General features: G+C 38.2%; 1 protein-coding gene across 2 annotated transcripts in view; it reads left to right on the top strand.

Moving 5' to 3' along the window:
* UNC5C (unc-5 netrin receptor C) overlaps positions 1-17,555 on the top strand; it is a 395,140-nt gene that overhangs the window by 340,214 nt on the left and 37,371 nt on the right. Inside the window, exons 8-11 of one of the 2 annotated variants that reach the window (XM_043438626.1) lie at positions 5,723-5,779; positions 7,786-7,977; positions 8,644-8,988; positions 11,833-11,920. In XM_043438626.1, the coding sequence (XP_043294561.1) occupies positions 5,723-5,779; positions 7,786-7,977; positions 8,644-8,988; positions 11,833-11,920 (682 nt within the window). The remainder of the gene's footprint in view (positions 1-5,722; positions 5,780-7,785; positions 7,978-8,643; positions 8,989-11,832; positions 11,921-17,555) is intronic. The other variant, XM_043438628.1, reaches the window with a different exon arrangement.

Below are 17,555 nucleotides of genomic sequence, written 5' to 3'. Positions count from 1 at the left end.
AGCCCACCCAGCGCCCACAGGTTAGTGTGAGAGACAATATATGAACCCAAATCTGTCTAATTTTGAAATAAGCCTTTCTCCATGTGGTCTCTTGGAGGCTGAAAGCAAGAGGTTGTCAGCTTTTATTGTTTTAAAATGTGGTTTTCTTCTTATGTGTAGTGTTCCTCCAGTTTTGTGATGTTTATTCCTTTTTTTCTGTTACCAAAAATGTAGGCATCATTTTTTGAGAGAAACAATGTTTCCCTTTTAAATATTTACATTTGTGGTAGGTTCTATGCCAAATACAATGTGATTATCATACATTAACACCTGCATTATGTTAGCATAGCTCTCCGGTTACCTTAGAGTAGAGATGTCCAAGTTTGGAGCACGTCTTTGCTTATCCTACACTTTAAACAAAAGACACTATTTGGATGTTGTTTTCTTTAGGGGTGAAAATCTCTGTTGTTTTAACTTTCTCATGACAATCACTGATAACATTTCAAATGTAGAGGTATTCTCTAGTCTAAATAATTAGCATTACTTCATTCAATAATTGAATTGCATATTAAGCCATGAACATATCAAACCCGTTTCTGTTATTTCCTTGTCTATCCTTATTTAAATCTATTCATCAGACAGTACATATAAAAATGACAGGTCTGTAGCCTAAGAGCTGGAATCTGTCCCTGGCTTTAATGTTTTACCAACTTCGTGATGTTGGACAAGTCCCTTCATCAGTCTATGCTCTGACTCCTGGGTCTGTGAGTACAAAGGGGTTAGAAGAAGAAATTCAAATCAATGATCTATTTTAACTCTAACATCCTGGGGGTTTGCAAGTTAGTAAGGGCATAGACTTGGTTTTGAGCAAAATATACCTGGCTATTAATGCTCAGAACTTTTAACATTTCTCACAGCAGCTTATTTGCTTGATAACTTTTCTATTAGAATACTATTTTTAAAAGTTTGTATTATCTTTTAAAAATTTAATCATAAAATCATGATCATTTTGACTGTTGTCTATTATTCATATCTCTTGAAAATTTAAAATGACTAGAAATATCAATGTAGTTGGTGTTGATTGGGGAAATGAAGATTTATGTATTATAATTCCTGGTGTTGTTCCCAGGAGATTTCCCAACTATAAACCCACTAAATAGGCTATGTTCAGGCTTATTATTGCACAGTTATGAGCCATGTACTTAAGGATAACTTGATATTACTCACTGCTGTATAAAACGGAGGAAAGTTCATTTGCCTTTTTAGGACAAAGGCTCTCCTTATATAACAGTTGTACATTAGCTGAAAAATATGGGTAAATCCCATCTGTAGTTTGAAGGATGACTTTGTGAAAATTAGAAAAAGTCATTCCTTAAGTCATTTAGCCACCATCCACCAGAACATTGTTATTATGTTAGCAATCCAGATCCTCAGCCAACAGGACTGCAAATGGGGCCTACCAAAACTGAATAGTGCAAAACCTGCATGCTGTCAGCTTTTCTCACAGAAGGATAGAAACCCAATTTGCCTGTCAAAAACTTTCTGTAACTTTGAAATACCACTTCCCATTTTGGGAACTGATTTTCCTCCTCTGAAAAAAAGTTAAGCTAGATATTCTCTTAAATGGATGTTTTGAGCAGTTATGATCTAGCTTCCTAGCATGAGAAGCATTTCACTGACCATTTAAGAGCAGCCCACTACTGCTCTGTATCCCTTCTATCGGTCCATGGGAGGTGGCTTTGAAAGGTGTTGTCAATGGAGGTTCATTTTGTTCCAGTTAGTTCTTCCATGACTTGACTGTTCCTCCCATTGCAGGACATTAAATACCCTTGGCCCTCACTCACTAAATGCCAACAAACAACCACCTAATCATTAGGACAAGCAAAAAACACCTCCTCTACCTACTTCCAGACATCCCCTTGACAAGCAGAACTACCACTGGTTGAGAAATCATTTTAGCATCAAGTTGCCCTCTGGTCTTGGGAATTTGTTTCTGAAACTTGCTACTAAAGCCTGGATTGGGAAGGTCCCCTGGAGAAGGGCATGGCAACCCACTCCAGTGTTCATGTCTGGAGACTCCCATGGATAGAGGAGCCCTTGGCGGGCTAAAGTCCATAGGGTCACAAAGAGTCAGACATGACTGAAGCAGCTTTATGCACTTGCACAATGCATGAGCACTGTATAAATCTCCTTTATCCTTTCCACAACTACATGGAAATGCATATTCATAGTCCCTTACACAGATTAGGAAGCTGATGCTTAGAGAAATGAGGGAGTTTGATCAAGCTCTCATCGTTAAGAAATTGACAGGGCTAGGATTCCAGCTGAAGTCCATGAGACTAAAAAACTCAGTTTCACTGCTTTGGCCAACAGCCGAGGTGCTTTTTCAACTGACTTGCCTTTCAAGTAGTAAGAAAGTTAACTGAAATCCCTAACTTATGAACCAGGCTGTTGATAGTGACACTGAAAACAATTATTTTGTACTGTGTTCTGCCAGAGATGCGATTTTTCATTATTGCTAGGACTGCTCTCAGCAGGATCATCTCATTAGCTGAAGAAAATGTTCCCTCTTGTTCCATGAGAGACGGATCAGATGGAGAAGTATAAAAACAAACTCTAGAAAGTGATTCGGTGTTCCTTTCATTTAGGGGATAGAACAGTAATCCCCTTCTTTTCTGATACCCAGCTTCCTAAGTGATGTTTTAGTTGTGTAGTTGCAGAAGTGTTTTGAAAAAGATGGAGAAAAGTTTTGCAGAGTTGCCTTTCAAAATTCTTTATCAGTGTTTCCATACCAGTAAGATGGGGTGTTGAACCATTGATGAGTACACTTACTACTTGGCTGTTTTAAAATTTCCCATGTAGGAAAAAAAAATAAAAAATAAATAAAAAATAAAATAAAAAAATAAAATTTCCCATGTAGGAAAATAGCAGTTTGGCTAGATTGGTCTCTATCGACTATGAGGAATAGCTAATACTGAGACTTTTATATTTTTTATTTTATCTTAGAACAAGCTCAAATGCAAGCGCATCATTAAATATATCAACATACCTATGGATAGACATCTTCCAGGCCATATTTTATAGCAACCATCCATAAAGTCCTGTCACTTCTCTCCCTTTGCTCTCCATTATCTATAGAGAAGCCAAAGTGATCTTTTCAGGATTAGGTTTGATGACAGGATTTGCATTTCATTTAGAATAAAATTGAAGCACCTCATCGTGGACCATCAGGCCTACGAGATCTGGCTGCTGCTCTTCCCTCTGAGGTTCCCTCCTTCCTCTTTCCACTCACTGACATCTAACCACTTCCTTTTTATATCAGGATTTTTGCATCTGCTGTCACTCTTCATGGACCATGTTCTCCACAGATCTTTATCTGGCCGATTCTTTCTCATTGTTCAAGCTTCAGTGTAAATTTCATTACAGCAGAAAATTCTTCCCTGATTCCCTCAGTTAGTCATTCTTTTATCTCCAATCACATTGCATTTTACTTTATTTTCCAAGAGGACTTTTCAGCGTTTGAAATGACCTTGATTATTTTGTTTACTTGTTTGTTTTCTGTTAAACAAGCATGAAAGCAGTGACTTTTCTCATCTTGTCACTGTACCTCTGCCTAGAATAGAACCCAGCATACAGTAGGGTCAAGAGTATTTGTTAGGTGACTGAATGAATTAATGGATTCCAGTTCTGTGCCTGGACATGTAAGTCTGAGGTAAATTGCCACAAGGCACAAAAGTTTATATTGAGTGGTCCAGATCTAATTAAACATGGGAAAGTAGAAACTAAAATGAAATTATCAATTTTCTTTTTATTATTCCGTGATCTGCCTATCAACAACAGGAATTCTGTTGGGAAGTAGGTGAAAGCCAAGGAAAACCTAGGGCTGCTTCACAGGGTGAACTTTCAGACCACTTTATATCTCTCCAGAGATAGGCTTCTCCTTTTTATACAGATCTTCTGTTTATTCCAGCAGGCTCACACTATTCTTATCAAAAATTTCAGGGTAAACATCAAACTATCCCCAAATATCCTATTTTATACTTCTTTCCTGGCCCTCACATCTGCCAAAAAAAAAAAAAAAAATCTTTTGACATCACCCAGCTTAAAATCGTCTCCTACAGCAGTGACATCACTTATCTGGTCTCCTATACTAGCTGTGAAATTATATTGGCTTAAGTCTTTGGGTTTCAAAAATAACCTTTTTTCCTGTGCTCATATATGTCCCAGATGTCCTTTTATTGAGTTCACAGAATACAAATGGAAAAAGGTTATTACCAGACAGAGTGTTTAAAGATGAAAATCAAACCTAATACATGGACTCCAACAACTGGAATAAGGAATATAATATTTATAAAACTGAGTAGGAGGTTGCAATCATTGCTCTAAAATAAAGCATTAAAAATTAATTCAGAGCAAACCTGTCTGTGCTACAGCAAAGCTCTCTTTCATTAAGGTAGCACTGCATGTTCCTCCTGAATTAGTTCCCCAAATAAGTAAATAGCTTATAAGAACTGTGTGTTCTGCAAACTACAGAAGGTCTACATGAGGCACAATTTAGAGCTACCTTCAGTGTTAAAGCATTACAGACAGACCTTTATTTTGAACCAATTAATTGTGATTCTTGCAGTTTCTCTGCATTTTTTTGTCCTTGAGTAGTACTAGGAAAGTTTAACTCACATGGTTCTTATTCATCCTCGTTTGGTTAATTCAAATGATGCTGTATTATTTGATTAATTCATGTTGCAGAATATTAAATATTAGGAATCTGTGGGTGCTAGATAGGTGATACCTTAAACTTTTCCATAGATTTTCATTTCAAAAAGTTTTATGTTCCCCATTTAAGAAATATTTTCTCACAATCGTCTACTTCACATTATGGCTATTATTTATTATCATCATCAATCATCATCATTATCATCAGTTTCCTACCTTGGATTACGCTAAAAAGAAAGAAAAGGAAAACTGCTATTGTTGATCTCTGCAGTCACTATTGGGATGAGGTTTTTATTTTTCCCAATTTACACTATTCCTCTGAAGCCCTAAAATAAACAACCTTATAGTCTCTAGGCTCTATTGATTTTTGAATGATTTCAAATAAAAAGCATCCAGTTTCCATTGCATTGACAAACTGCTCAGCCCCTGGGCAAAACCTATTGGATTCCTGTTAGATGGAGGGTCAACAACTGAAAATCCAAAAAGTAGACTTGAGATGGAAGGAGGAGAGTTGGTCTGCTCAGCTCAGTAAATGGGTATTTAACCTTTGACCAATGACGACAGGCCTTCTTTAGTTCTATTAGACTGAGAGCAAGCTGTTATGATTAAATAAAAGAGAAAAAAAAAAAAAACTGTTTAGAGCCGTACTGAATATGTCCTGGGAATTAAGGCATATGGCAGGGATAAGGAAAAAAGATTTTCCTTATGCTAATAACCCTTGATGTCTGAAATAAATTAGATCCATTAGAGTTTATGCTCAATAAAAGAAAGACTTTAAGCACTCCAAAGTTAGTGACTCGAGACTAGTTTTTGCTCTGAAATTCAATCTGCCTCCTTATTAATTCTTAGTGAGGCTCCAGAGCAGACAGGAGATGCAAAATCATAATTCTGTACTGAACCAGAATTTTAAAGGACCCAGGTTTCTTCTCCTTTTATTTTAATTAAGCCATTTTTCATGCTTCTCATTTTGTTTCCCTCATTAATTTGATTTTGTTCCCATTTTTGTTTCATTTTTTGTTTCTTTTTCAAGGTTTCATTTATCCTATTTCAACTGAGCAGAGAACCCAGAATGAATATGGATTTTCTTGTAAGTTTGATGTTTGGTTTTTATGTTGCTGAATAATCATTTAACGTTATTGCCCCCAGTTCAAGTTTACCTTTCCTTGGATCACAGATGTGCACACAGGAAATCGGCGCCTAATATATTCCAACATGAAAAACAAATTAGATTTTCACTGCTGAAAAGAAGAAAGGGTCATTTCAAGTCTCTGCCAGCTTTAAAATCTATCAGTCTAACATTCAAAGCTTAAGTCCCAGTAGCTGACAAAACTTACCATGAAATATGTGGATCTAAATAAAGGGCAAGTTTCAAATGCTAAAAAGTAAAGAGTTGAGAAAATGCAGATCCACTGAGTTAGAGATCATGAATGTTGAGTAAGTAATTACAGCCTGGTAAAGCAAAACATTAAGGATTTAGATAGAGTATTCTGACCGGAGTTCAGAGCACTGCTCTAGGGCCTCACATGTAACCCAGCAGCAAAATGAAACAGCGCTCTGAAGGCAGTGCTCACAGTGCCGGGAGGGTTTGGTACATCACTGGTTTCCTGAAAAGATCTGCCAGTGTTGACTTGATTGATGCTTGAGCAGAGAGTCTAGAAACTTTGGTAAAAGACAATTATTTAAAAAGGAAACAAATACTTTCACATATAGTACATTTAAACAAAATCCTGAAAGAAATGGAGCGATTTCCCATAGGGAATGCTGTTTTACTGTCAGTGTGTTACAGATACACGGCAAGAGACGAGTCATTTCAACATATAAACCGTGTGACTGTGAGTCTTAGGAGAGAGGAGTAGTTCCTTGACTTTAGGAGGCCAGGAGACCTGCAAACCTGAAAATTCTCTTCCTGCAAAATAAAAATGCCCTTGTATATAAAGTTGAACATAAAAAGGCTTTTCTTGACCTTCTGAAGCACCAGTTTAATCATCTTTCACAGTGAGCAGACAGATTTGGTTAATTTTGCTGGCCATTTTTGTGAGTCACAGAAAACTAAAAATAATAGAGGCGTTAAGATGTCTCAAGGATTCAGGAAAGCTTTAATTTTGTTGGTTCAGTTATCAACTTTTATCACCATTTGCCATTGGATCAGAGCATGCTCTATGCCACTAAGGCAACATGCAACATTTATAGGAATTTTCTTCTTGCTCTACCCAGAGACAGACCTCCCAGCTGACCTCACACCATGTTAATCAAATGCTTAATTGCCTTTTGGGGGTAGTCTGACCTTTCTGATCACTGAACCAGGCCTTTATCTTACTCAGTACAGCATAGAGCTATATTTTATTCCAGTAATGAGTGGCTCACATGTAAATCTCTGACAAGAACCCGTGAGAAACTCAAGTGTTCTCAGAGGTAATACTGAATCTGTAGCAAAAGCCTGGAGTTATCAGCATTAACCTCTGCTCCCCAGACCTGGGTCTTCTGAAAGTGTACCTTTCAAACCCAGCATGTTTGCTCCCAATGTTTGCCTTGCCTTGCCTTGCCTTCCATCGTTCCCACTCACCCCTTCACTGATTTAGGGGAAAGTGAGAAGAGTGCTGTGGAAAGTAATTTTGTGACTGGGAGTAATACTTAGAACAATATTCTGGTGCAATAAATATACAGATTCAGTAAATGACAGATGTTTCTAACAGAGTGTTTATGTTTGTTTTTAAAGAACTATCAGTGAATTCAAAGCTGCCTTCCAAACTTCTCCACCTGAAATTAGTAATAAAGTGTTGCTTTTTTTTTCTTTTTCCTATGGGTTGAGATGTTTTTAGCTCCAGTTTCCTTTTACGCCTTGTAGTAAATGGTCTGTTATGTTGCCCAATTTGAGATAGATTAGTGAGTGAATAGATGCAGAGTGAGAAAGGAAGAAAATGCAAGATAATTTTCCATTGAAAGGCCACAGTTGTTTTAAATAGCTTTTGAAATAGATTTGAAATTAACCTATAAAAAAGGCAATAACTGTCTGAGAGAAATTATAGCAACACATATATGTACTGTGAGAAGTTTCTCTAACCACCGAATTCCATGTTTCCTTTTCCCCTTCAGCTGCTCCCGATTCAGACGATGTTGCTCTGTATGTCGGCATTGTGATAGCTGTGATAGTTTGCCTGGCCATTTCTGTAGTTGTGGCCCTCTTTGTGTATAGGAAGAATCATCGTGACTTTGAGTCTGATATTATTGACTCTTCTGCACTCAATGGAGGCTTTCAGCCTGTGAACATCAAGGCAGCAAGACAAGGTCAGTTGACATTGCACTTCATACGTGGACTTAGGCATGTAAGCAGCCTCCCTATGTCTTCAAAATCAATGAAACCACATCAGCTGAAACATAAGCACCATGAAGACAAAGATTTTCATCTGTTTTGTTGATTATTATGTTAATTTCCTTCATATAAGTCGTTAGAGTTGACAAGGTGCACAGATCTCTTTTTTCCCTTTTGTAACAGGTTTCTCTGTCATAAAGTTTTATTTGAGAAGAGTACAAAGATTGGTTGATAGATTTCTTATGTTCCCTTTTTTTCCTCCTGTTAACAAGGCATCTTGTATTGCTCTGAATACAGTGGTCTACAAGTGAACCCAGATCCCGTATAGATGAGAGAAACTACTCCCTAGTCACCTAGTGAGGAACACAAGTGTCTACAGATTCAGTCTGTTGAATTAGCTGAGTACCATAGAAACAATGAGTAATCTTCAAGGCAAAATATAGAATGAACTTGTCTGTCTATTTGTAGCCAATAATTAAACAGATTCCAGCTATCTAATTGCCATTTTCAGTAGAACCCTAGTGTCTGTCCATCTCTAATATTTGTTGAATTGCTTTGCTGTTGGCTCAGAAAGTGTCAGGGAGAGTCTAAGTTGTCTGAATGAAGAATGCAAATGGGCGTCCTTTCTCTTTCTGACTCAGATCTCCTGGCAGTGCCCCCAGACCTCACATCAGCCGCGGCTATGTACAGAGGACCTGTTTATGCCTTGCATGATGTCTCAGACAAAATCCCAATGACCAACTCTCCAATTCTGGATCCACTGCCTAACCTGAAGATCAAAGTGTACAATACCTCAGGTGCTGTCACGCCCCAAGATGACCTCTCTGAGTTTGCATCAAAACTGTCCCCTCAGATGACCCAATCCTTGTTGGAGAATGAGGCCCTCAACCTGAAGAATCAGAGTCTAGCACGGCAGACAGACCCCTCCTGCACTGCGTTTGGCACCTTCAACTCCCTTGGGGGTCACCTTATTATCCCCAACTCAGGTAATTCCTAAAGGTGTTTACGTTACAGAGGTAGATCTGGGAAACCTATTCTTGTACCAAGATCTTTATTATTTGTTTTCATTAGGCCTGAAAAGTTAAATGTATCCTATCTAATCCAAATCTATTGTTACTTTCAATCTAAAACAAACATTACTTCAGTCAAGATCATCGAAACTGTTTATCTTCCTCTAGCCAACTCTGAAAACACTTCCTCTAGAAATATTGCACTCACAACTTTCTGCCGAGGCATAACTTACAATTGCCATTGACCTTCTTTTTCATGGCACTTCAGAAGGCAGCATTAAGCCAAAAGCTCTCACTGTTGTCATCACACTTTAAAAGGACAAATTAATTAGAAAACATATCAGTTGGTTCAGTTCCAATTTCCTACAGGAAGCGGTACTTCAGAATATGAAATTAGATGATCAGAGGACATGATATTAGACATCAAATCTTCATTTATTAATTCTTTTTTACAGAGTCTTCAGGGTCAAGGTATTTATAAGGTATTCACTCCACATAGCTTCATCATGTGTCTTTTTAAGGTAGGATTAAAGTAGTGCCTTTTAGTATTATTCAGTTTTCAGTTCGTTTAGTTATCTGCTTATAGAGAATAAGCTCCATAAAGCTCTTAAATAGTGAACTAAAGTTAGTGACCCATAATATTTGCTTCAAGTTTGGTATTTATTAATCAATAGTAGTAAGGGGTTTGGACCCATCAGTTATGAGAGGGTTATTGGACTCCCCTGTGCATGTCCAGGCACTCTTTTGGACCAGATAGAATAGTCTGTGAACACAGAAAAGGGAAAAAAAAAACAGTTTGATTGACCGAAGATCTATATGTAGCATAAGAAGCGAATGTAATGTGTAAACAGCCATAGAGCCAAGGAATATAGAGAACCAATTGAACTTGTCTTTGCTTCTTCTTCTCATTCAGTCCCCCATTTCAACACCTCAGCAATTTTTCACCCCATGCCTTTTAAAAGTGTATGTTAATAAATTGAAATGTTGAATGGAACATCACTTTCCCTTTTCTAAAATACATTTTACAGAGCTGAGATCACACATTACATAAAGTGCTTTTATTCCAACCTTTCTCATTCTCACACAGCTGCATGCTTTTTTAAAATCATGATTTTAAATATATTTTTAATAGTCTACAAATGAATAGATCAGCATATACTCTACTGTTCTTTCCTTGTTTAAACATTATATTATTTCCAAGACAGTTTTTTTTTTTCATAACAGCCAGTGGATTATACCTCTTCTTTCCATTTCTACACTTATCACTTTTTCACATATGAATTATTTTAAAGGCTTCTTAAGTAGAAAGGAGAGAGCCAGCATGTTTAAATATGTACTGGACAATGGTGATCTACATGCATTATTTTATTTAGCAGTAATCCAATATGTCTCAGGCCTTGTTCTTGTTACTTTGCATCCATCATTCTGTCTCATCCCCTTAACAAACATAAAGGTACATTTGATTGTTCCCGTTGAAAAAAGTGAAAATACCGAGGCTTGAGTGCCTCATGTGTGGTCTTCCTGCTTTCATTGTGTGCCTCACCAAACCATCCTGGTATCTGACATGAGCATGACATCCTGCTTCCCGCAGCCCCACAAGGCGCACGTTACTTCTCAAGAAGGTCATGCCTCAACAGTTGCAACCAGCTACACAAAGGGCTTTGAATAACTATTCCTCTTTAACTCTGTCCCTTACTCTTGAGGCTTTCCAGTATGGTCGAGCAATTTCCTTATGGTCCTGTGTTCATATGGCATACTCCATTCCCTTGCTCATTAAATAAGCTACTCAAAGACAAGAACACTGTCTTTTACTTCTTGGCTTTAACAACCCATCAAAAACTCTACTCACAGTCAGGTTCCATAAGGTTTTTTATAGAGTTGAAATTAACTGCATTTATTAGAATAGAATTGTCGAGCCAAATATCTTCAAGTTGCTGCCCACCTTGAATTACTGTCGGTGATAATGCCACAGTGGTCCAAGCCCATGGTTCCCACAGTGTGGTCCACTGACCACCCACATTGGCATCACCTTGAGACTTATTAGAACGACAGTTTCCATAGACCTTCTGAATCAGAAACTGTGAGAGTAGGATCCCATAATGTGCTAGCAAAACCTCCAGGTAATTTTGCTGCAAACTAAAGTTAGAAGCCAGTACTGTCAGCACAGTTGACTTAGAACAGAGCTCAACCCAATAGTCTACAAAATGCACCAATTAACAACTAAGTGAAAACCTGCTTGGCCTGCTGTGACTAAAACTAGCAATTGCTCAGTTGCTGTTCACTTTCTAGAGTTACCTATGATGAAAGAAGTTCTTCACCAATTATTTGTTGCAGAAAAACACTGATGCTAACCAGATACTTCAGATATAAATGTTTTTTGATATTGTTGAGGTTAGCATTTCCCTGACTTTGAGTCTTGTGGGGATTTTTTTTGTTTGTTTTTTAATTAGAAACGATGCATCATTACAGCTGTTTGAAATTTTAAGAGCAGTTGTTGGTTTTCCCCTCATTTTACAAGGAAAACACCAGTGGAACCATCTGTCTATTCCTTAAATAAAACAAGAGTTTAAAAAAAATGACATCATTCCTTTAAGTGATTCCATAACAGTTCAGAGGGAGCTGTGGTAACAAATAAGACCAATGAGGGAGGAAAGCTGGGTGGCTATGAATATTTACATGTCTTTAGAGAAAAAGCAGCAGGCTTGTGGCGATGTGGCCACAAAATCTCCTCATTCCTTTCCACTTGCTTCAAAGGCGTTCTGTGAAGTTTCCTTTTGATTCATAGGTCTTATGTGACTGCTTTTCTCTTTTGCTATTCAGGAGTAAGTTTGCTGATCCCCGCTGGGGCCATTCCCCAAGGGAGAGTCTACGAAATGTATGTGACTGTACACAGAAAAGAAAATATGAGGTAAATATGCTTTTTCTGGTGCACTTGACTTTATCAGTGTCTGACTTGCAGGAGAATTGTATGTTAGACAGAGTAAACCCAACAAACGTTTGTCTTGATTGCCCTGCTTCTGGCATATCCTTTTCAACTAGACCCATAAAAGGTCAGTTTTTACTTCTCTTTATCTTTGGAGCTCCAGACGCTTTTGCAGATCTTGAATATGGGCAGAAGGCCAGAGATATTTCCCCCAAGTGGACATGTGGCCATGTTAGCTGAAAAGATGTCTGGAAGTGTGATTCGTAAATTGTGCTAGAGATAGAGAAATCAGCTTCATGTGGCCTGGCTCAGGAATACAGCCTGTTGCCATTTTAGGTTTAAAGGTCACATAGAATTGGACAACCCCTTAATCCTTGACCTGCCATCCCAACCTCAGTCTAGCACTTTATTCTCACCTGCAGATTCTTCTTTGGGGGACTGTCTTCTAGTTTTTAAGTGTTATTGACCTACTTCTTATATTTAGCACCTATAAAACCTATGCTTGGGCTTTGCTAAATGGATATAGGGTTGATTAAAACTAGGTTGAATCTAAGAGTGTTTTGAATATGTCATAATCATAAAGATGAAATTATTTTGAGTAAAAATAACAAGAGGAGTTTCGAAGTCCTAAATTCAATTTTCAGTTTGGCCTCTAATAAATTGTATCTGGTCATTCTTGATTAGTTCTCACATAAAGTGCATGTGTTAAATAGCACTCTAGAGGCCTGATTGATGAATGCTTCTGAAGTGCACCAAGATCTTAAAATAAGAGATGTTGAAATGACGATCCTTACATGTAATCATCACTGTTTTTCCAAAGGGGAAAGGCATTGGCTCCCCTGCCCTGAGCTCTGGATGCAAAGTGAGAACGCCAGATGTAGAACTAGCTTATCATTTGCTGTTGTTGTTCAGTCGCTAAGTCATGTCATCGTAAGATATTATGTCTTTTCTCTTCTCCTCTGTCATCCTCAGAAAAACATCTCTCTTTATTGATTGTCTTCGGTAGCCAAAAAGCTCTGTTATTATGCTCTTGAGTAAAGATTTGGTATTTATAACCTGTAGAACCCAGAACAGTGGTTTCCTCAGGTGATATACTTTCAGCTACACAAACATGAGCCTATCCAAGAAAATAATACAATTCCATGGTCATCATTCATGTGCCTTCAATTTGAGCAACAGAAAATCACTAAAAGTCTTGTATTTGTGCACATCAAATATTCATTTTTCCATTCCCAATGTAAAGTAATATTCACAGTCCCTGAGTGCCCTTCTTTTGCAGCAGGAGAAATGAGGATTAGCAAACAGAGATCCCTTTATATTTTTGTTTTCTTCTTTCTTTTGTCCAGAATCAAGGTTAACACTAAGCATATCCATCCCTCAGGGCCTTTTGCCAACATGGATGTTTGGTTTAAACACAAATGAGTATTGGCTTGTGCTTTATTCTGAGAAGGTGTTCATGGTCTGTTATTTTCCATGTGATCACCATAATCTATGGCTGAAGATCAAACCTTAAGAGGCTGCTGCGGGCTGTGCTGAAGCTGAAAGACATGGGCACTCAGGTGCCTTGTATGATTTTTCTTCCTGCAATTTAGTTAGCACCCTGACCAGGATAATTGTACACTCTGGATGAAGGAGGGAGAAAGCAGGAAATTGACAAAGCTAGACAATTCTGCTTTAGTGTTCTTCTGCCTTTGACTTTAAAGAAAAGGAAACTATAAATCACCTCTTACTATGCCTACCACTTGAAGTTAGGTGCAGAGGGAATTGCTCTATTAAATTTGGTGTGCCTCAATGAAGTTCTGTTTATAAAAGTGAAACTAGAGGATCCTCAGGATCTCAAATGAAAATGTACACCAGAAACCATGCAACAGGGAACAAACACAAGGAGACAGCTCTCTCAAATAAATGAGACAGTCCTCTCCATTCATTTTTGTTGTGAACTAGATGCGATTTTCTTGTGAAGTCACAATGACCAGAATGTTGTTTTAGTGTATAGTAATAATACAAAACATAGCTACCATAGAGTCAGCATACTTTTAATTTCATTATTCATTCCTCACTTCATTTATTCCTCACTGTTTCTCTGCAAGTTATGATGAGCTCCACATTTAGAGATGAAAGGACTAGGGTTCACAGCCAGGGTTTCACAGTTAACAGCTGAGGGACGGCAGAATCCGTCCCCAGGTTATCTCCTCACAAAGCTCTTCTGCTGACATGCCATCCCCACTCCATAGCTTCCAGGACACAAACAGAGCCTCGTGCTCTCGTTCTAGTGCCTTTGGGACACGTGTCTGTTTATTGCTCACATGATCTTAGAACTTTTTTCAGAGGAAACACTGTGAGGACAAGAGAAGACATGAATGTGACTTCAATGCATGTGCAGGAAAATTCTGATTACTTTTCTCCATCTTCCCTCTCTTTGATGGCCTTTTTTGAATCCAAAACTGGGTGTTTTTCCAGCTGGATACCTTCCAGTGGGTCATCTGGTGATGTGAACTGTCTAAAGGGAGGTGTGAACTTAATTGCATGTGGCAAGTGAATGTGACAAGAGGGGGCCTTATCATTATGGAATATGCACTAAGAGAAAGCAGTCTAAATGAGCTGCAGACATGGGACAGGCTGTCTGCGACCAAAGGGATCTGAGCTGCAAGGCTGCACTCGTGATTTCTCTCCTCCTACCGGACACACCCCTGCAGAGATGGCAAAGCCTCTTCCTGCCCTGCCCCATGGATACACTTCCCACAATTAACGGCACCAACATGGACCTTTTTGCCTTGCTTCCAGTAGCAGTTTAAAAAAATGAGTCTGACTCAGACTGAAATTTTGCCTTTTGTCATTTCTGATTGAAACACAATTTGAAGATAGCATTACTTTTCACTTTCTTCATTTTGTGTACTTGCCTAGGAGTTTTCTCAAAAGGCCAAAAAAAATCAATGTAGACATTCCAAGAATAAAAGTAAATAGAAATTTTTTTAGTAAATGGTGGGGAACCATGGAAGATCTTTAAGCAGCCAAGTGCTACATGAATAGCAGTGTTTTTAAAGATTGACAGTGACAGTGTGCAGAATGAACTAGCAGGGGGAACAGAAAGACTACTCCAAAGGCCGGGGCCCCGGCTGACCGATGGCAGTAATCAAGGTATGTGGGGGAGGGGGCTAGGGAAGCAGCCAGGCTGGAGAATGGAAAGAAAGGTGTATTTCAGGACAAGTTTCACAGCTGGTTAAAAGTGTGGCAGAAGTTGCAGAACACAAAGAATATATTTAGGGTTCAAGACCTGGGCACTGAGAAAATTGTGAGAGCAACAAGAGGTGGTCGGAAGCAGCAACTGGTTCAAGGAGAGAAATGATGAATTCTGATTTCTCTGCGCGTGGTCTGTGTAAGAGGGGACTTGCAACTCTTGCTGGAGATGCAGATGGGCAGTCACCAGTGAGTGGATTCTTCAGGGGAAAAGTGCAGAGGCAGTAAAAAAAGGACTGCGGAAAGAACTTTGGGAAGTATTCATTTTAATATTTATTTATTTGGCTATGTCAGGTCCTAGTTGGTGGCATGCAGGATCTTTCACTGTGGCCTACAGACTCTCTGGTTGTGATGTGCAGGCTTCAGAGTGCTAGGGCTCAGTAGCTGTGGGCTTACTGGCTCCAAGGCATGTGGGATATTAGTTCCCCAACCAGAGTCCCCTTCATTGCAATGTGCATTCTTAACCCTGGACTACCAGGGAAATCCTGGAAATATTCTTATTTAAGGTTTGGGTAGAAGGAGCAAAGCTAAATAGATAAGGCAGGATAAGGATAAGACACATAAGCAAGAGTTGGCATCTAGCAAGAAGCTTAATATATAGTTGTTCATCAATGAATATTTTTAATGAAAGAATGAAAGATTGTAATTAAAACAGGAAAAAATCAAAGGTAAAAAGAGGTTCAAAAGGAGGTGACTGACAGAGGTATTACTAAAATTGAAGTGTAAAGAAAGAGAATAATAATTCAAGAAGGTATTGGATTTGTCAGATCTGTCAACTGTAGGACATTGGTGGCATTTAGGATTTTTTTTTAAGGCCGAAATCCCAGTCAGAAGTTTAGCATGTTAGTGATGAGGCAATTAAAACTATCATTATATTTACTGAATATAAATAATAAAGTAATACGTTAGGATAGTGGGCCAAAATGTATTATGTTTGTAATCATATTGCAGACCGTTTTCATTTATTTTAATGGGGTGTTTGGAACTTTGTAAAACAGTAGATGACGCTATTATTTCTCAGTGAAACTCAGTGATATTCTCCTTTTAGGTAGAGTCCTAAATTTCTTGTTTGAAGGAACAGCTATAAAGAGACTGAAGGTAGAGTGGGCAGGGAGTAGAATCCAGATATATTTAAATCTTATTCTCTGACTGTTCTTCACAGTGTTTATTTATTGAAGGTCCTACTTCTAAAGAAATGATTCAAGGTGATTTATGCAAATAATCTTTCAATGGGAGGAAAAATTTTTTTAAATAAGTGGATGAAAAAAACAAAAAAATGGAAAAAATAAGATTAGAAAACATTAGATAAAGTCAGGTGGGCCATTAGAATATAAAATGTTTGATGTAATTCCCAGCATATTTCTTGTTAATAGGTCACGAACTTATTGTTTCAAAGCTTTCAAGAGGGAAACATAGTAAGTTATAAGATCCATGTGCCCAGAAGGGGAAAAGATGCCTGGAAGAAGCTCAGTTACTTTGGTTTCTCATAAAGAAAACATTTTTTTTTTTCCATACAGCAAGCAACATTTTTAAAAGATAAAAATAGCAATGAGCTTCATAGGGCTACTGCTGTTGGTATCCCTCAATGCGAGTAGATAGTATAAAACCCAATTATAAATTGAATGAAATAATTCCTCAAGGATTCAGCATTTCAATCTAGGGCACAATGCTTACCTGTTCAGGCTTAATCCAGGGGCAGATTCGGCCTATCTATGGAGACGGGGGCACGCCCTTCAGAGTGGCTTCCATAAATATTTTCTTTTGCTCAATTGATCTTTTGATAGCAAGTGAGTTAGATATTCCTTGTCAGATACCTAAAGTGCAAATATTTCAAGTTGCTAGTTATACATGAAACCGTGTGCTTTAAAAGGCAGCTGAGCCTGAGGTGGAATTGTCATCCAGAGGGACCTGACAAAAGATGTGTGTGTTAATAGAAGGCGTCTCGTCTTCACACAGAGGTAGGTGGGAGGAAGATTTTTTTTTTTAAGAAGCAATTATGAGCTTGCTCTAGCAAACAGTTCATAGAAATTTCTCAAGGTCCTAAATCTGGATAAGCAACTCAGAATACACCACTGCTGGGAAAGAAAACCAATGATTTGTGTTCAGATCCCAGTTTTGCCTATGACTAGCTTTGCGGCTTTGGGCAAGTGTGTTAATTTCTTTAGATTTCAGTTTCCTCTTTGGGAGAAAAAAAAAGTGCTATGAGTACTTATCCTGCCTACCTTACAGATGTGCCTTGGGCAGCCAATGCAATAGCTTTTATAAAAGTTTTGTAAATTGTGCTCTTCTGTGTAGAAGTTCTCCTCACTGATAAGAGCAAGCAAAGGATAAGAAAATCTGACAGGAAACTAAAATTCCCATCTGAGGGCTTTGTCCTAGGGTG

The sequence above is a fragment of the Cervus canadensis genome, chromosome 19 (assembly GCF_019320065.1).
Source record: "Cervus canadensis isolate Bull #8, Minnesota chromosome 19, ASM1932006v1, whole genome shotgun sequence".
Lineage (NCBI taxonomy): Eukaryota > Metazoa > Chordata > Mammalia > Artiodactyla > Cervidae > Cervus > Cervus canadensis.
The sequence above is the reverse complement of the archived record's forward strand: the minus strand, read 5'-3'. Positions and strand labels throughout refer to the sequence as shown.